General features: G+C 33.0%; 1 protein-coding gene across 1 annotated transcript; it reads left to right on the forward strand.

Annotated features, from left to right (window-relative positions):
* Positions 1-307: 307 nt before the first annotated feature.
* On the forward strand, positions 308-19,892 carry LOC136025289 (uncharacterized). Its single transcript, XM_065701175.1, has 3 exons — positions 308-480; positions 10,761-11,073; positions 18,064-19,892. The coding sequence occupies exons 1-3, from the start codon at positions 411-413 to the stop codon at positions 18,503-18,505; spliced, it is 825 nt and encodes a 274-aa protein (XP_065557247.1). The 5' UTR covers positions 308-410; the 3' UTR covers positions 18,506-19,892.
* The last annotated feature ends 1,478 nt before the right edge of the window (positions 19,893-21,370 follow it).

Genomic DNA, 21,370 nt, shown 5'->3' on the forward strand with positions numbered 1-21,370 from the left:
ATATATATATATATATATATATATGTGTGTGTGTGTGTGTGTGTGTGTGTGTGTGTGTGTGTGTGTGTGTGTGTGTGTGTGTGTGTGTGTGTAAGTGTGTGTGTGTGTGCACCATATCATTTCCAGTTTATAATTGCTTCCATATCCGAAGTACAGAAAAAAGCACTTGATAAGTGATTAGAACTTCACGGTTCCTCTTCTGAGGTTCGGGTTTAAAGTAATTAAAAACGTAATACTTATTACAACGGATACTAGATATTGAAAACGTGTTTGAATATAGTTAGACCAGTAGCGGACCCGAACAGCATTGCGCAATCGATAGAATGTTCCAAAATTACATGTAAGAAGCAACACCTTATTTTCCTTTGGTCAGTTGTAGTGGAAATTTTCAACGTCAATTCAACCTAAAAATGGAATATAAAGTCAATACGAGACTTATAGCACTATTTTATAGTTTGATTTTTCTTGGAGTATCTACAGGTATGTCAAATGTTTGAAACTAGAAAGTTGTTTTTTTCACGGTATTTTAGCAAAATGCGTTGCTGTTTACATAAAATCTTACACTTTCTTCCTCAGGATCTGATTATAGTAGAATATATATATATATATATATATATATATATATATATATATATATATATATATATATTCGTATATATGTACACTACATGTAGGTATTGGTTTTGGTTTTGTTTTGTGAGGAGGGAGGAAAATGTGTACTCGTATGTAAATGTAGTGACATTCTATATCTGGATAATTATACTTTCTTGGAAAGTAGTTTGTCTAGGTATATATATATATATATATATATATATATATATATATATATATATATATATATATATATATATATATATATATATATATATATATATATATATAAGTAAAAGTGCAATTCTTTCCTTTCCTCAAAGACACGTCTCTTTCACAATCTTTGACCATATTTTTTTATACTTTACTGGCTTTGGTGAAAATGGCCGGCACAATTTTGAAACAAGTTAAAACAAAAAAAAAACGAAAAATTTAACTTGGCAAAAGGCTGGTTATTCTTTGTTTGGCGAAACGTTACTTTTAATTTAAATTGAGTCTAATCCCAAGGATTTGAAAGAGAATTCAAATCATATGAGGATTTTATTTTCAATCAAGGAAGCTTAAAAAAATAAAATAAAACCGAATGAATCAGAAATTAGAAAAAGTATGAGGCTCAAATTACTTTTGTGTCCGTCAATTGGGCTTCTGGCACATACCCATGAAGATTTACTTTTCGGAGACAGTGTTTTCCCAACGTTATCAAAGGTCAGTGTGCTTTAAAAAGGGAAGGGAAACTAAAAGAAGGGAAGGGAAAATGAAGGAAGGGAAAAGGGAAGAGAAAGAGCTTTAAAGAGGGAAAGGAAAAACAATGTAAATACCAGATTAAGAAGGGAAGAACAAAGGAAAAAAGGAAACTATGCGCTTTAAAATGGAAGGGAAGGGAAAAATAAGGTAAATTTGCCTATTTTAGTTACTTCCCAAGATAGCAAAAAGACAATTGTAAATGAGTTAACGTTAACTAATAAGCATAATTGTAATTAAAAAAGAAAAGATCCTACCGATTACGGCTCATTAAATAAACATCCGGCTCTAAACTTATAAAGAAGACGGTATGTTATTTCACGACGATAAAACTACACATTATGACACTAATATGGAAAACAATTCTTGTACAGTCAGTCAAATCATATTTTCATCTATTTTACATATATATATATATATATATATATATATATATATATATATATATATATATATATATATATATATTTATATTTATATATATATATATATATATATATATATATATATATATATATATATATATATATACATTTGTTTTACCTTTTCTTGACTAATTATTTTAAGTGCCCTAAATATATCCTAGAAACATTGCCCTTTCAATAGCTCCCAAGACTATTCCAGTTTTTATGAAAGCTATTAAAAAAAAAAATTCTTAATGAAAAAATATCCAATTACAATATGGGAATGAATTTTTTGCGACTGCCAAAACCTTTTCTTGAGACTCTTTGGCTTCAAAAACGGGTCAAATATTTTGGATCTTGGCCTACTTTCTCTCAACTGTTGCTATGATTAAAGATTGGTCCTATATCTTAGCAAGAAGTCCACTTTTGCAATATCCTTTTAAATGTTTACCTCAGTAGAGGAGAGTAAAACTTACTATAATAAATGTTAATAGACGTTTTGCCCTTAAGATTCATCAAGACTATAAACTCAAATGGTTGTAATTTAGTTGATACCCAATCTTGCTTATAATTTATGCTATTGACCTTCTTGCAGAAGACGGACAACAGAATCTTTAATTATTTACGTGGCTTTGTTTAAGTATAGGTTAAAAAGTAATAGATTAGTAGTTAAAACATCCAAGGCAGGCAAATTTACAGAAGCTTTGGAAAAAGTACAACCAAGGCCGTATCCAGGGGGTAGGGTGTTTGAACCCTCTCCCCCCTAAAATTTTGTCCGACTCGTAAAAACGCAAGAAAAATGTACGTAAGTCAAAACTTTTTGATACATCAAACCATGAAGTTTTGACGTGAAATCGAAAAAAAAAATCCAATGTTTCAGTCAGAATAAACTTGGTTAGATAACGAAAAAGGATAGAACACTGCATTATGGGTTGCACAATTCGTATAAGATAAGGTGGATTATGTGATAAATTTTGGAGTCAGGCAAATATACAGGAATTTTGGAAGGATTGCAACATTTCGGGTTACAAAAGAAAAGGCTCTTCAGATTACATAAAATTTCCAGGTAAAATCGAGGTACAAACAGAAACATTAAAAAATGCACTCAAAAATAGTTTATGTATCTTTTTTTTATTTTTTTTGTAGTCAGAAACTTTGGGGGTGTGAGGGGGAGAGTAAATTTGATATCCTCCCTTTCTGGATACAGCCTTGCTCGAAGAAAAAAACAATTTACAACAGAAAGGTTTGAACTGTAACTCTTAGGGTGTTTGGGAGTCATCAACTGCGATATCGCAGTGCATCGATCTTTATCACTTATTTTGGTATAATCAGCAGTTTCTAGCGGCAAAATTTAAGTTGGTAACGGTTATTTCCGGCCAAAAATGTATAAATGATAGCAATATTACAATAAAAGAAATTTTATGGAGAGTTACTATTATGTAAAACTTTGTAAGTTACAAATTGCCCATCAGAAGTTACGAGTTTTGCGCAATTTGCGTGAATTTCAATTAAATAAAAAAATATATGTATGCAGGTTTTCAAAAGGGGATATAAGCAATATCATAGGCAGTGCTGCTCTATAATAGCTAGAAATTTCATTGGAACTTTTAAAGGATCTAACTTGATTCGAAATTTTAAAGTTATAGCACCTATCTAATAATTAAGAAGAGATTGGAGGGTAAGCAGCCCTTCTCCCAAGTCCGATCATTTTCTGAACATATCCAGTCGAAATTGTGAGACAATCATTTTGTTCAGCATAGTAGAATGGTCCAGCAACTGTGTCTCTAGGGATTTTTTGTATCTCAATCGCACACACTTATGCAGTTGACCTATTATGTGTTTACTTTAACAAAAACTCGAAAAGCACTGTGTTCATGGTTGCCAATAAGAAACCTAAGCAATATCTCTAAAACCAATTGGGGTATTAGGTTTAAATTGTCGGTGCTACGACTCTTTCTACATCTGCTCTTACAATTTAAAGAAATTAAAGGATTGTAAGTGAATATAGGTTGTCAAAGAGCATGGATAAAATGTTTCGGAATGATTAAGTTTAAATCATTAAGACTAAAGAAACTCGCCGAAAATTACGAGCCTCATTATTTTGTTAGTTTTCTCAAAAAGAAAAAGAGCTGCAAAAAAAGGTACCATATAAAAGGTATAAAGGTAGGTACCATATAAAGGTACCATATAAAGGTAGCATATAAAAATTTTGCCATCAATACCAGCATTTCAAAGAGTCTTATGAAACAAGTTTAACATCCCTTCTTATCATTAGTTTAAAATAATTTCCCACAAATCAATTTTTTCAAAGAAAAGTTAAGAGCTCCATTAAGCCAAAAATAAGCAGAATTAAATTCAAATAATCTTTTAAGCGTAAAGCTGCCACAAACCACCATCAATAAATATATAAAACCCAAAGCAAACAGAAATTACGATAAAAACCGATTCAAACTCAGAACAAGTGAAGATTATCATAATTAGGACTGACAACCTCCATATCTTCTCAACAGTAGAACATAATTTGCATTTTACTGAAAACTGAATGCATTTTAAATGTTTCACTTTTTTACTTTAGAAAATAAATTACCATGAAAACTTTACGGAACAAAAATTAATTTTTTGTATATTAAATTGACAATCAACCGTCATTTTGTTCTTGGTAAAGTGTACATTATACTCTGGTCTTGAGAAGGCATAAGGGTTATCAGTCCTACTCATTTTAATTTTTGTTTGTTTTGAGTTTGAATCGGTTGAATCGGTTTGTGGAAAAAGTTTTTTTAAATAATCATAAGAAAGAGTTTCCTTTCTTTTGAAATTATTGCAACTCGTGATGGCAAGTTAGCGACGCAAAAGAAACACAACGGTCGAAACACAAATCGCTTCTGGTAAAGCGCAAATGACTTTCTGGTCTTAAGAGGGTTTACGGAACAAAAATTAGACCCTCTGGTCTTAAGAATGTTTAAAGCGGGGTGCAGTAGCTCTACTCTTACATGGACTGTAAACATGGACTGCACCTTCCAAAAAAGGTATGATTCAGAAAATGAAGAAATTGCTTATACTCCTCGAGAAGGAGCATGATACATCCTTGTTTTATCTCAAATATGAAATAAGAGCCCATGCGTTACTGTTTAGTTTAAAGTTGGTCATTAAAAGCTACGAGCATTAAAATACTACAATCAAATGTTGAATTTCATGACATAATTTTTAGCAGTATGATACTTCTTATTGCTGGCTGTTTTCCTTCTCGTGAAAACTATACAAAATTGTGAAGCTCGTTACTTTCAGTGAGTCACTTTAACCTTAACAAATTTTGCGTTCTTGGGATAGTCATAAATGTTAATATCTTTTAATGCTTGCATTGTTACCGAAACGGCTTCTTTTAGAGTTTCGGCTACTAAATTAGCTCCTTATTTTGCAGCTCCTTATTCGCAGCTCACTATCCCAGACTATTTCAAACCAACAAAAACGAAACATTGGAGTTTTAATAGCAATATTTGTAACAAAATCTACTGTTTTTTCTGATTCTATGTTAGCTAAATTCTGTAAATTTAAATTTGCTCATTTAAACCCATTAGCACACGAATGCTCACATATCTTTAGATAAAGGGGCTAAATACTCCCCAAAAAAGGTATGATTCAGAAAATGAAGAAGTTGCTTATACTCGTCGAGAAGGAGGATGATACATCCTTGTTTTATTTTCATTTAATTTCTTATGACTAGGAATTTTTCAATCGAACCAACAGTTATTAATTTCCCAAAGATGGCTCATTTCCGCGCAAGGTTAAATATCTAGTGCCCAATATAAATAAAAACAGAGATCCCATATCACCAACTCCTGATGTTCGCAGTTTTGTCCAGAAACAACAACTTTAGCCTGAAAAGAGCTGAAATGTTATTAAGCCAAAAGTTAAAGAACTATTGAAAGGCTATCTATTTACCCTCTATGTCTTATATGAATACTTGTTTCTGGTACAACACCCACCCCCAAACATACCTGCAGCCCGTAAGAAAGTTTAGACCAATCGATTATAGATCGTTTATTCAACAAATGTAACGTGTACAGATTGTCGCAGAGCTACGCAACCAGTACTTTAAGTGAATGGTTGCAGACTGTTTTATGACAAGTAGAGGGAAAACTAATGCCTAAAAAAGTGTTTTTAGGTCCACATCTATAGACCTCCTCTGAAAGATATTTCACAGGAATTAGATGAGCATTCAGCTGTAAATAAATTTAACCTTTCGTCTCTCTTCCATTAGAAGGACAGAAAAACAAAAGAAAGGACAAGCTCGTATAACTGCTAAGAAGTAAAGGTCTCGTCTTGTTTAAAAAATTAAAGATTTTATGGGCAATTTTATTTTATTCTGAAAAATAAATTTTCACAAAATGAGCTACTTTTTGGGTAGCATAAGTACCCAATGATTTTAGGAAAACCTTAATTAAACCACTGTATAAGAAAGGTGACAAGCGTGAGTGTCGTAATTATCGAGGCGATAGTCTGGTCTCTGTAGGTAGCAAATTACTGAGTAATATGATACTTTTTAGACTGAGACATACTGTAGACAAAGTTTTAAGGGAAGAACAATGTGGTTTTAGAAAAGGTAGAGGATGTGTCGACCATGTTTTCACTCTTAGGTTAATAATTGAGAAGTCCCTTCGTTGTCAAACACCTTTGGTCCTCAGTTTTATCGATTATGAGCAAGCTTTCGATTCTGTTGATAGAAAGACATTAACAAAGGTCTTGTCGTTATATGGTATATCTGAAAAATACATTAAAGTGATTTGCGCTATGTACGAGAATAATACTGCTGCCGTTAAGGTAGGAAATGAGGTTAGCAACTGGTTTTGTATTAAATCAGGAGTTAAGCAGGGTTGTGCTCTATCCCCCTTTATATGGATCATTTTGATGGACTTCGTCTTGACGAGCATAGGAAAGGCAATTGGAGACCATGGAATCAAATGGGGAGGAAGAACGCTCCTGGACTTAGATTATGCTGATGATTTAAGCATATTAGATGAAAGTGTGAGCAAAATGAATGAATTTTTAGAGGTTTTACGAGTTCAGGGTGCTAAAATAGGCTTGAAAATTAATGTTAAGAAGACTAAGTCACTAAGGCTAGGAATAAGTGAAGATGAACAGGTGACATTAGGTAACGAAAAGATTGATCAGGTTGGGAGCTTCAGTTACCTTGGTAGTATTATTAGTAAAGATGGTGGGAGCAGTGAAGATGTTAAAAGCAGAATAGCTAAGGCCCAGGGTGTTTTTTCACAGTTAAAAAAAGTTTGGAAGAATAGAAAGATAAGTCTACAAACCAAGATTAGAATATTGGAAGCTACAGTGATGACAGTGGTCAAATATGGCTCTGAAGCATGGGCACTCCGAAAAGCAGATGAAAATTTACTAGATGTTTTCCAGAGAAATTGCCAACGGATTGTTCTGGGTACCCGGCTGACTGACCGTATTTCAAACAGTAGGTTGTACGAAAAGTGTGGTTCAATCCCGCTTTCTGGGGCTATAATGAAAGAAAGGTTGAGATGGCTAGGCCACGTTCTACAGATGAAGGATGACAGATTACCAAAGATTTTCCTTTTTGGCCAACCGTCTGGGGCTACACGGAAAGCAGGTCGTCCTTGTCTGGGTTGGGTGGATGTCATAAATAAAGATTTAAAGGAAATGGGAACTTCCTGGGAGGGTGTAAAGAGGGAGGCTTTAAATAGATTAGGCTGGAGGAGGAGCGTGCGTAGCTGTGTTGGCCTCAGGCGGCTTGGTGCTGCAATGAGTTATTAGTAGTAGTAGTAGTATTGTTAAATAATAATTTAAGTTGAGTGTAGACAGCAGTGGCCGAGGGGGCAGTAACCTCCCTTTTGTTAAAGATACCCCTCGATATAATAATAGAAATCAACTAAAATTAAATATAAAAATGAGGCTTTCTTCAAATGAAAGTGAAAAATAATATTAAAACTTCTAACTAACTGAATAGAACCTGTATATGAGGAAATCCTCGATACTTCAAAAACGAATGCTATAACGCACGGGCAACAGGAATGGGATAAAATACATTTTTAACAATACCTTAAAAATGACACGAAAATGAGTTAAACGATACAATATTCAGTTCGAGCATAAAACAATATATTTGTACTTGGGAAACCCTCCGCGTAGTATTGGTGATCAATATATTGTTTATTTCTGTCAGGGGCCCCGGTCCACAAAAGTGTAGTGTAACACATTTTTTTTAAATGAAGAGGGTCAATTTTGTTATTTTTCTGGATTTTTGCAATAGAAATACCTTTCATTTTGTAATGGGCCAGAATTTTAAGACCAATTTTTGAAAATAATTTTTTTTTTGTCTAAAGGGCACAATAGATGTATGTAGTAAGTAGCGTCTTTTAAAATTAGCAGTGTAAAATAAATACTAAAAAATAAAAAGTGTTTCGATTTTTCCTTTACTATTGGCATAAAAACATAAAACTAGATTTCAGCAAAAACAAATAAGGATATATCAAACAGTTCATGGTAACGACCTGTAGCAGCTCGACTCGGAGCTTTAAGGCTCAATGGTAAACGAAAGTCTAAAAAATGGATATTTGATTACAATAGATCCTAAAAAAGAATTGGCTCCCTATGCTGATTCCAATTATATAAAGTTCACTAAGTTTAGTGTCACCCATTAAGAGCTAAGAGCCTAAAAAAATGTGCCTGATTAAAAAAAAATGGTAGTAACGCCTTTATAAATTTAAGTGATTTAGATGAAAATCACACCGTCAGGTCCAGTATATCCCTTTCAGAGCAACCTGCTATAGAGATTTCAAGTTACTATATACAAAATGTGGAATTTTGCTCTTTCTTACGATTTTTTTTTTCATCCGAAAAAAAAAATCACGGATGTGTGTTTTTCTTTTTTTTTCTATTTCTTCTTTCCAGGAGTAATCGAACTATATGAGTTATCCTCGAAGATTAAAAGACGGGTCATGTGATGGGAAAAAAAGTTTTACTACCCTTTTTAAGTGATCAAAAAAATTGAAGGACAGCTAGCCCCCCCTTTCACACCCCTTTATATTCAAAAAGATCCAATCAAAAAGTTTAAGATTATCATCTGATTCAAAATATTTGAAAGGTCTAATAACTCTGTCTTTGGGGATGACATATCTTTACAGTTCCAAGGGGAAAGGGCTACAAGTTACGCAATTATCCCATTGTTCGCATCTAATTTTCTTATTAGAAATATACGGAAATTTTTGGGGATTATTTTATGCGGCGGGTATATTACATTGCAAAGGAAGAATTTCATACAGGGAGGAAAGTTTTCAGGGAAATAGTCCGGGATTGATTTTACGCGGTGGGGATTGAGGCGGGAAGTAGACTTCCCGGCAAAATTTGAAAAACTATCAGAAATTAAATGAAAAGGCAAGTTTTTTCAACTGACAGTAAGGAGCAACATTATAACATAAAACGAAGGAAAATAGTTCCATATATTAGAAGGCTTACCCTCCCTCAACCCTCGCTGTTTAGACTAAAGTTTAACTTTTTGTCACAAGAATTGCTGAATTTAAATGAGATAATTTTTTTAAAAGAACTTTAAAACTTTAGCGTAAAGAACGCTAAATAAAGGGCTGAGTAAGGGTAGCCCCCTAATATATAAAGTAATTTCTGTTCGTTTTGTGTTTTGATGTTGCTCCTTAATCTCAATAAGAAAAACAATGATTTGCTTTTGATTCATATTTTAAAGCAATCCACACTCTTTGTATTATGCTTTTATAATTATTGTTTTTGTTTTCAATTTTGAATTTTATGTAAATTTTAGTCTGGTTATACTTATCAGCTAGAATATTTCCCCCATCAATCCCCATCATACACGTAAGAATCTCTGTTCGTTTTTAAGTTTTAATGTTGCTCCTTGTTATCAGTTAAAAATACCTGTTTTTTATTTCTGATCATTTTCTTAATAATGCCAGGAAACCTGGCTACATCTCTGCGGAAAAATCCCTTTTCCCCACGATTTTATTCTCTAGACAAAACAATCCTGGTGAAAATTTACCCCGGACAATTACCCTTAATATCTCCACGCGGAAGATTGGGTCGGTAAAGAAAAAACAAGACATACGACGAATTTTGTACAAGAATTTTGTCAAATTTTCCCACTGTAAAATTTCCCGTGAAAAATTCATCCCTGGGAAATTTCCTTCCCCATGGAAAATCCCCCAGCAGAAAATTTGTCCCCCACACGAAAAATTTATGCATACTTCCAAACAAAAATTACTATAATAAACAACGGGTAAATTTTATAACTTTCTAAGACGTTTCTCCAGGAGCTATGGGGGATCAGGTTATTTCCAAAGGTATTTTTATTCGGCTTTTTCAACTATGCTGAACGTAATGGCTATCTTAAATTTTTATCAGATGATTTTGAGAAAAAAGGGCTTGGGAGGGGGCCTAGTTGCCCTCTAATCTTCTTGGTAAGATAAATAGGGAACAAGAAATTTGAATTTCCAGTCGAATGAATGCTCTCCCAATTTTCAGGACAACTGAGTCGATACGAACGCCCCCGGGGAAAAAATTATATAAACACGCATCCGTGATCTTTCTTCTGGCATAAAAGAAAAATACGAAATTTTTGCAGATTGGAGCTTTAAAGTTCTACAGCACTTTTCCCCAGATACACTGAATCTGACGATGTAAGTTTAATTAAGTTTCCGTAAACGCTAGGGGTTTTTGTCCCCTTTTTCAAAATCAGGCAAGTTTCCTCAGGCTTTTAGCTTTTGTTAAGTAACACTAGGCTTAATGAATTTTATATGTTAGGAATTAACACAATAAGTCGATTCTTTTAATATATCTATTGATACCAAAATTCCGTTTTTTAGAGTTTCGGCTGCTATTGAGTCACATCGATCCGTAATTACAGTTAGTTACCACGAACTGTCTGAAAAGCAAATCCAGTGAGACTATTACGAACAGAACTGAAATTTTATTTGTTTTATATGAACATGGCTGTTCTTTAATTTTACAAATCTCATTTTTTTTTAGGTTTTAAAGAAGTGGAAAATGAGATGACACTTTTAACAAAAGTCAGTAAGTGGAAAAATGAAAAGCTGAAGGGACAAAATAGACCAAAACATGTCCTAGAGCCACCACCTATGTATGCTTTTGAAAAACTAGGGCTTCCAGTTTCTGATGGTGATATCAAGAGGAATAATTCCAAAACCAAATTTAAGTCTAATTTTTCTGAGAGCTATCCAGAAAAAGGAAATAATGAAAAAGGTCGTTTACAAAATGGTGTCAGTTCTCACAAGTTTAATGGAATCAAAGATGAGTCCAAAAAATCAATGGACAAATTGAGGTAGGAAGCTCTGTCTATATGTATACATATATATATATATATATATATATATATATATATATATATATATATATATATATATATATATATGTATATATATATATATGTATATATATATATATATATATATATGTATATATATATATATGTATATATATATATATATATATATATATATATATATATATATATATATATATATATATATATATATATATATATATATATATATATATATATACATATATATATATATACATATATATATATATATATATATATATATATATATATATATATGTATATATATATATATATATATATATATATATATATATATATATATATATATATATAAGCCGTCCTAGCCGAGTCGGTTGGTGCACTGGGTTTGGGATCGTTTGTCTGAAAGGACGCAGGTTCGAATCCCAGTTTACCCAATTGTTCAGTTGGAACGGGGGTCAGTGGCGTGACTCTGTAAGCTTAGCCAGAGTCAACCCAGCTCTAAATGGGTACCTGGAGAAATCTGGGGAAGGTAAACAGGAAGGGTGTGTGAAAGCACAGGCTGGCTGGCCCCCAACCCCCCATTGCACCTCCTGGCCGAAGGGCCAAAAAATGGAGATCAGCACCGCCGGTAGGGACTGTAAAGTCTAATGCCGTATCCTTTACCTTTACCTTTATATATATATACATATATATATATATATATATATATATATATATATATATATATATATATATATATATATATATATATATATATATATATATATATATATATATATATATATAGTGAATGTGGGAAAATGATGAATTATATGAAAAATATTACATTGCCTTGATGTTATGAAAAAGTCTGGAAATCAAATGGGCAATATGAGACAGTTTTTATTAGTGCTCCTGTGTTTTAATATTTCTTTAATTTTTTTATAAACACTACTTAGCTTGTGACTACATGTTCATTCGATTGATTTGACATTATGAGTTTATGTTTTGTTTAGTTCTAGTCTAACAACTAAGTCTGCTTTTGGTAGGCTACACTATTTTTTTCTTCTTGCCACTTCATACATATATTTAGATAGGTTACAATCATTTCTCTTGTAACGTCTTTATGCCTTTACGTTATATCTTTATTCATGCCGGTATGATTGTCAATGGCAACATGTGCATTAGATAAAGTTGAAAATTTTCCCCCTGACAGTGGCTTCAATCGGGTGGAGGGCAAGATGACTTTCTCTGTCTTTTGAAAACTACCCTTTTTGGAGGAGGGTGGATGCTTTCATTAAAAAAGGCATTTTTGGGATATTTTCATTGAAATAATAAAAATAACGACAAATATACCCCCTTAGCATTTCAAAAATATATTTCCTCCCCTACATTCTCTTGAAATGATCCCGCCGCTTCCCCATGTAAGTAAAACCTAATCTGTTCTTTACCTTTGTCTACAAGAAATTATTTCTAATAGTTGTTCGTCAAACCTGTACAAATACTGACACTCCTGGATTTTTTCTTGCCACTTTGTTTTTAAATCCTTTAACCTTTTCTATTGGCTCTATTTGCTGTGGTTTTTTGAGAATCTGCGCATTTTGATTTTTTGAGAAACATGATTCATTCTGTCGTTTGTTAGAACGATGCTTCTTATACTGACATCCTTTAACATCTACTTCTGTTTTTTATTTTTTGGAAAAATAGTTGACGCTTTATGAACAAAAACCCAAAGTATAATTAAGGCGAAAAGAAGCAGATTTGCCAAACGTAAGCTTTCTTACATCCATAGACAACTGTAAGACTATACAAAATAAGATAGAACCCAACAAAGAACTAAAAACAATTTTGAACTCATAAAAGTGCAAGAAGGTACAAGCAACAAGCCACCAATAATTATTGTTATTTAATTTATAATTCGTCTTCTCTCAGTTTTTACTCACTCTCTATTTCTCTCAATATCCCTCCATCTCTCTCTTTCTCTCTCTTTAGGTTTTTCTCTTTCTCACGGCATTGCTTTTCCTATCCAGCTTATTCTGTAGGCCGATTTTTTGTCCAAGATGTAATGCATTATTCTGCTATTGCCCTATGTTTTTAAATTATATCATTCAGAATCACAATTTAGTCAAAGTGTAATAAGAGACATGTTTGTAAATAAAACAACAAAGAACAATCAGTCTTGAATATGCTCCAGCCAACACTGTAATGAACTGGACCATTTTGAAAACAGACCAAAACTGTATAATAAGCAATAATTTGAGTTGATTTAATTATAAACCCGTCTATAAAATAAAGAAAGGGCTGGTGCAAAAAATGAATAATTATGCTTTGGGTAATTAGGACAACAACTAATAGATTGTATTCTAAATCAAGATGGTAAAAAATCAATAGATTATAAATGAATCAAACAAGAATTCAAACCCAAGGGTCACCTGCAATTTTCTTTTCATGTTCCTCAATCATTTTTAAAACTGCAATTTCTGGGTGGGTTAGGTTATATCTGCAAATCAATCTTGAGTTGCGTGTTAATGGCGGTATGTGGAGCAGATGATTGGCAAAACAGAAGATGAATTGGATTTTTACTTTATTAGTTTTTGTGAATATCTTCAAGAATGACATAACGTACAAAACGTGATACAGGAGACAGCTAGATACAAATATCTGAAAAAAAGTCTTCGGGAAACAACTGTAGTATAGAATGTACATTCGCAGAGAAATTTGAGTGATCAGAAGACTGCAACATGGTAAACAAAGGGGTCAATAAGGAAGCCAAATTACGAGATGTGGTCAGCGGTCTTAATATCAGATCTACTTAAGAATAAAGCCTTTAATGAGTAACCATCATGGTGGTTAAAAAGAGCAACTTCTGATTTATCTGAAATTGTTCTAGCTCAAGATTATATTCATTGTATAACAGGATTAAAAGTTATTAGACATTCTCAGTGGCTCGACTTAGACTGAGGATATCACGAGCACTATATACTAGCAATTGGTTCATCACATAAAGAATACATGACGAAGGTCATGCTCTTGTGTATCCAAAACGTGATTGTTGAGGAGAGTAGAAGAAGGGACAGCAACGAGCCTGAATCCTTTGCGAACATAAATCTGTCTGTTATAGGTGACGTAAGAACCATTAAGGGTATGAGGAATCTTGATACCTTGAGAAACACAGCTTGTTATATTCCTTAATGTCAAATAATTACTGCATTGCCCCGATTTCGCAGCTCGGAGCAACAAAGTTGCATGAACAAATGACTTGAAAGGGCATCTTGTATCAGTTCCAAACCAGGTTCAAAAAAGAACCAGAAGTATTGGTATCAACCAGTGAATTTGTAGCTGTTGACAAAGTGTCTATGGACTTTGGGATGGGGTAAGATCTCCTGTGTAGAAAGTACGAGTCTCTGAACAAACAAATTCTGCATTAGAATGGTCAGACGCTCTATAAAAGCACCCCCTCCCCTTTTTATAGATGCAGCGTGCCCATGCAATCAAAGCCGTGAGACTAGTTTGTGTCTAAGTTGTTAATGGCTATTCTAAGTGAAGAATTAGAAGCAATAAAATTTGCAGTCCAGGAAATTAAAGGCAATCGCTTGGCTCCTATTCATATGTAGTTTCCCGAACGGGAAAATAAACAGAGGATTCAGATATGATGCGAGTAAACCACTCATCTTGGGAAATACATTTGGCAGAAAAAGAAAAGGTAACTTAAGGAGAATTTCCCTAACCTTTTCAGAGAAGACTCTGACTACATACAAGTTTTAAGAGGTCTTTTCAACTGGAAAATTAAGATAGAGAGGGAGAAGGCAGAAAAAGTGACGCTTTGTTAAGAGGGCACACATTATTACCTAGCCCCGGTCTTGAATTCCCATAGCAAGCTTGAACACGAGTGGAATTGTCAAGCCACCCTTGGACTACTGCTTAGCAAATTCATTTTAAGGGAACATCAAATTAGAGAATAGATTCACAATGGATGTTCATGAGAAGACGAACTTCTGGCTCAGACAGAGACTCATGCGAGGTGAAAAGATGAAAGGAGACATCTGCTCTCAGTAAATTTGACACAATACGCTCAAAGAATCCATGGCTAAACAAAAAGTTCGACAAAAAACGAAGAACACGATAAAAAAACATAAAAGTAATTAAAAAAACAAAAGTGATTTTCAGCCACTGGAAAAAAAAACGAAAAGCCAAAGTAGAAATGATATTCCCCACGAAGCCATTGCTAAGAAAAAAAAGATTATTGCTGAATCTAGGGATAAATGGTAATTTTTTTTTTGGGGGGGGGGGGTGGATTGGTTCATTTCATTTTTTCTTTTCTTGGTTTTTCTAATCTGTTTTCTATAATTTTCCCAATAAGTTTAATGGGTAATCATTATAGAATGAAATATATTTATTGTAATTTGGTGTAATAAAACGGGATTTCTAATAGATTTACTTTGATGCTTTTAAGGTATTAAATAAAAAAAACAAGTTTTTTTAACTGAAAGTAAGGAGCGACATTAAAACTTAAAACGCACAGAAATTACTTCGTATATGAAAGAGGCTGCTTCCTCATCAACGCCCCGCTCTTTACGCTAAAGTTTGACTCTTTCTCTCAATTCTTCTTTTTAAAACAGTAAAAAACTTTAGCGTAAAGAGCGGGGCGTTGATGAGGAAGCAGCCTCTTTCATATACGAAGTAATTTCTGTGCGTTTTAAGTTTTAATGTCGCTCCTTACTTTCAGTTAAAAAAACTTGTTTTTTTATTTAATTTCTGAACGTTTTTGAATCAATGCATGTTTTGATTTTGGCTCTCCGCAGAGGAATAATCAAAACGAAATTTGCATATTTTTTTTTTGGCTCAATGGCTTTCTCATAATTTTGATTGAATGATTTTGAGAAAAAAGAGCGGGGGACCAAGCCTAGTTGCCCCCCGATTTTTTGGTTAATTAAAAAGGCAACTAGAACTTTTAATTTTTTACGAATCTTTTTATTGGTAAAAGATTTACGTAACTTATAAATTAGCTTTGTTTCGAATTTTGTGCAAATAACTTTTCTCAGGTTTCTCCAGTCTAGACAGCGTATATATTTGGAGTTTCCATAAAAATCCCAGCTCTTATTTTCAAAATTTTTGCATCGCTGTTTACCACACGTTCACTGACATGACCACCATAGTTTATCTAGAGTAGAGTTATTTACAAAATAAGGTACGGCCACACGTCCCTATAAGAACTTTTGTATTCTCATGTTTTTATTACATATATGAGGGGATTCGCCCCATCGTCAGTACCTCGCTCTTTACACTAAAGCTTAAATTTTATCCCAATTCATTAAGAATGACCCCCTAAATCACAAAAGCCGTAGAATAAGTAGTTGAAATTACTGAAAATACTTTAGCGTAAAGAGCGAGGTATTAGAAGGAGGTGAGCCCCTAATACGGGTAATAATTTCTGTTTGTTTTAAGTTTTATTGCTGTTCCTTACTTCCAGCTGAACAAGCTTTTTCACTTTTATTTTTTAATTGTTTTTTTTTTTAAATAATGCTAGTAAATCCTGCTCTCCCTTCATGGAAATTTTCTTCTCCCATTACAAATTCTCGAAGGAAAGTTCCCCCAGCATATCCCCCTTTTCTCAACCCCTCCCCCAAACCAAAAAAATCCTCCTGAAAACGTCTGTATACTTCCCAATAACCATTACTATATGTAAGCACAGGTCAAAGTTTGTAACTTGTTGCCCCTCCCACGGGGACTGTGGGGGAGTAAGTCGTCCCCAAAGACATAGTTATAAGGTTTTTCGACTACGCTGAATAAAATGGCTATCTCAGAATTTTGATCTGTTGACTTTGGGAAAATAATTAGCGTGGGAGGGGGCCTAGGTGCCCTCCAATTTGTTTGGTCACTTAAAAAGGGCACTAGAACTTTTCATTTCCATTAGAATGAGCCCTCTTGCAACATTCTAGGACAACTGGGTCGATACGATCACCCCTGGGAAAAAGAAAAAAAAAAAAAAAAAACAAAAAAAAAAAAAACCAAATAAACACGCATCCGTGATCTGCCTTCTGGCAAAAAATGCAAAATTCCACATTTTTGTAGATAGGAGCTCGAAACTTCTACAGTAGGGTTCTCTGATACGCTGAATCTGATGGTGTGATTTTCGTTAACATTCTATGACTTTTAGGGGGCGTTTCCCCCTATTTTCTAAAATAACGCAAATTTTCTCAGGTAACTTTTGATGGGTACAACTAAACTTGATGAAACTTATATATTTAAAACCAGCATTAAAATGCGATTCTTTTGATGTAGCTATTGGTATCAAAATTCCATTTTTTAGAGTTTTGGTTACTATTGAGCCGGGTCGCTCCTTACTACAGTTCGTTACCACGAACTGTTTGAAAATGTCAATTGCAACCACAGATTACAAACGACTTACTCACTCGTTAGCAAGAGGGGTAGTTGATTTATATTTTTGTTCTCATTTACTATTTTCATTTTTGGATACGATTTCCCTGTCTTTTAATAATATTTTATAGTTTGGAGAATATTTGATGTACCAAAAATCTCAGCAGTAACTCATATTTTCTTGCGAAAATTGTTTATTCCCCCGAATGATTCGAATTGAAGTAAAAACTCTAACTATTAAAAACAAACAATTTTCAAGAGGGCTCCGAAATATTACAATTTTGAAAATATTTGTTTCAATTCTTCGCTCAAAATGTCTTTTGAATCACTAATTGAGACTCTTTTAAATTAGTCTTCTATTTACTGTTGTATATATATATATATATATATATATATATATATATATATATATATATATATATATATATATATATATATATATATATATATATATATATTGCTTAACCTGTAAAGCATTAATTTTTTCCTTCTTAAGTTTCAACTTTGGTCTTTACTTTGGGAGCATGAACTTCATTTTGTAAGAACGAACTCTCCAATGCAATTGTCAGCATTTGGGCTTTTATAAATATAACAAATTTTAAATATACTTGTCTTTTTATTTTCTAGGCAGACTTTTTCTATTTCGAGACAAGATGCTCCCAATGAAGAAACAATATCGTCGCTTACTACACCACCTACAGACGAAAGTTTTAGAACGACAACCCTGGACGCAGACACCATAAACTCAGTTACTTTCTATAGTGATGACAGACTTCTTGAAGGAGAAGAGCTTATTGAGGCAATTGGTGGAATGAGTTTTGTCACAGCCTTGGAAATTGGCGAGACGAGACTTTTTTATTATATTAAGGCAGTTTCTTATACAATAATGCTTGTTTCAAAAATTATACATGCTGCTATGAGTATTTATGCATTAATTTATCATATTTTACAAGAGCTTATACGAATTAAAATCAAAGAGGCTCAAGAATATGACGAGTTTCAAGAGGAATATGAAGACGATGAAGACAACGAAGATTATGGAAGCCGATGGTTAGTCAGCAAACAGTAATCATTTGTATTTTCACTAAAGAGAAAAGACAAAGATTTGTTTTCAATATACAACATATGCCACTCACTAAAAAGTTGTGGGGATAAAGTACTGCCACCCTTCTATATTTTAAAAATAATAGTTTTAAAATTGATATTGAACAATTTTTTATCCTCAAGCCAGCTAAAATATTATTCCATTAAGTATTTGTTTCCTCAACACTTGTTAAGCTCCCTCTTTAGTCAGCATCAAGATATCTGTTCTCTAGCTGGTATATCAAGCTATATTTTCCGTGATTCTGTTTGAATTGCTTTAGGTTTTACTCGAAATTCTCCTATTACCACTTGGAATCGATTACCGATCTATTGACGATCTAATTGACGATATTTAATTTTTACCATTGTCATACTTCATGGTCGTGTTTGGCAATTTCCTACATTTGACATAGTCGCCACACTCTTTGATAAGCTTCTTTCATAGCAAAAATGTGCAGCCCAATGCATGTTAAATCACACTTCGATATCTCTGATCTATATCACCCGACTGATGAAAGCAGCTTGCTAAAAAGTTTTTGGTAATTATCTTGGAAATGTGTAGTTTCTGATATGACCTTTAGAACTGACAGAAACATTATAAAAAAATACAACAAACTTTTTTTTTTAATAATAGCTAATTTTCATTTAGCAATTTTTAATACATCAACACATATTGATTGGTCATACCCTGCTTAGAACTTAACTCAAAAAAATACTTTTCTAAGAGCTGGACTAACAAATTTCTAAAGAATTTTTTTTTCCAGAGTAGTCTTGTTGCGCACAATATAATCGACTTTTTGGAATGTATTCACTGTTGCAACTTTTCTCTAGTCAGTATTATAAAAGCAAAACATATTGAAGAGAGCTTTATTAATTTGACACCTTTGAAAGAAATGTAAATATCAGTGTTCAATGGTTCAATCTTCTTTGGTAATGTGTATAAAAAAAAGTGTTAATTTACTGTAAATATATGTGTACATATGTAGATATAACTAAAGACATTATTATAATTATTTATTATGCAAATAAAATTTTGATACTTTAGTTTATTATTTTATTTTAAAATAAAGGAATTTTAGCGTATTTTAGGTTTCATGGTTAGTTTCATAGCTTTCTTTTGTTTTTTAAGTTTTCTTTGTTTATTCAGTTTTTACTCGCTCTGTCCATTTCTATTTCTATCTCTGTGCTTCTCTTTCACTGTATCATATCATTTCTTTTAAACACCTCTTATTTAAAGACAGGATAATATATTTATTTTAAATCACTAAATGGGGCATTGGAATCCCTCAGCCCGTATTGCTGTAGCAGTTTTTGTTTATAATTGTTTATATATACATATTCTTTTTCTAAATATATTTTATATTATTGCTTTACTGTTTTAGTTTTATTTTCTTCATATTTTAGTTATTATGCTGCCACTGATAAGTAAGAAAAAGCAACACACATGAAAATGAGTTAAATAAGATTTATGTTGATTTGGCAGTCTGAAATTTTGTTGACATCTTTGTTTACCCTCACCAACGAAAGTAATGCGAGGGGCAACACTTTGGTTTAGTTTCTATAACATTGATTGAAACCTCATTTGGGAACAACACCTAAGTTTTGTTTCTTTGCTGTCTACTGAAACAAGTAGTTGTCAACCCCTCAAAACTTATAAATGCCTGTATTGAGAAGAACTACAAAAAATAAATTTACTACTTATTTTTGGCCACCAATCAGTGATCTTACTTTAAAAATTCAACATGTATACAATTGACGCTGTATTTTTTGCCTCAAGCGTAAAATACAGCTTATTCTATGTTGCTACATCTAAGAATGTGCCAGTTACAAGCAACGAAAATGTTTTTCCTAAAGTATAACAACTGTTATTTGATCCCAATTTATTTGAAACTTACAATGACGCTATGCAAAATTATACATGATACTTAATGAATCCGAACAGGTAAATTATGTAAAAATTAACAAAGCACAAAGTGATTTGTGGTTAGAAGACTCACAATAACAAGCATTACAAGGAATCACAAAAGAAAATGGTAGACAAAAAATCTTCGGCCCGAAGAAAAAATTCAACGAGGACCACATCTATTTGTAAATGAAAACGACGGACAACAAAATCTACAGTTAGAAGAGAAGAAAAAGCGAAAATCACAAAGATTCCGAGCAAAATAAAAATTAATGATTTTCTGAAGGATAAACAGGAAGAAGGAATGGAATTCATGCCAGAATTTCTTAGTTAACATGGGAAATTATACAAGATCACAATTGACTCTGAACAGCTGAAACAAAAGGCATGGAACAAACAAAAGCAAGCTGTTGGTGTATATGACGCATGCGAAATTATGAAAGATAATGAATGATTATGACCAGCTGAAACAAAAATGCATGGGAAAAGTGACATGAAAAATCATAATAAACTGTAAACGAAAATGTTGAACTACAAAATCTGCGCTTAGAAGACAAATTGAATTGATATGGCGTCAACCGAAATTATACTAGATGATGAATAAACATTTAAGAAAAAGGCATGGAAAAAGTGTCTGCGATAATGATGATCGAAAATAAAGCACAGATAGGTCCTTGGTTAGAAAATATGCCGCAGCAAGCATTGCCTTGAATCACAAATAAAACTGATGGAAAACGAAACTTGCATTTAGAAGACAACCGACGCGAAGATCACATCGGTCAGTCAGCCGGACACCCAGAAAAATACGTAGGCAATTTCGCTGGAAAACATCTAGCAAATCCTCATCCGCTTTTTGGAGCACCCATGCCTCAGAGCCATATTTGACCTCTGTCATCACTGTAGCCTCTAATATTCCGAACATGGTTTGCAGACTTATCTTCCTATTCT

The sequence above is a fragment of the Artemia franciscana genome, chromosome 3 (genome assembly GCF_032884065.1).
Source record: "Artemia franciscana chromosome 3, ASM3288406v1, whole genome shotgun sequence".
NCBI classification, from domain to species: domain Eukaryota; kingdom Metazoa; phylum Arthropoda; class Branchiopoda; order Anostraca; family Artemiidae; genus Artemia; species Artemia franciscana.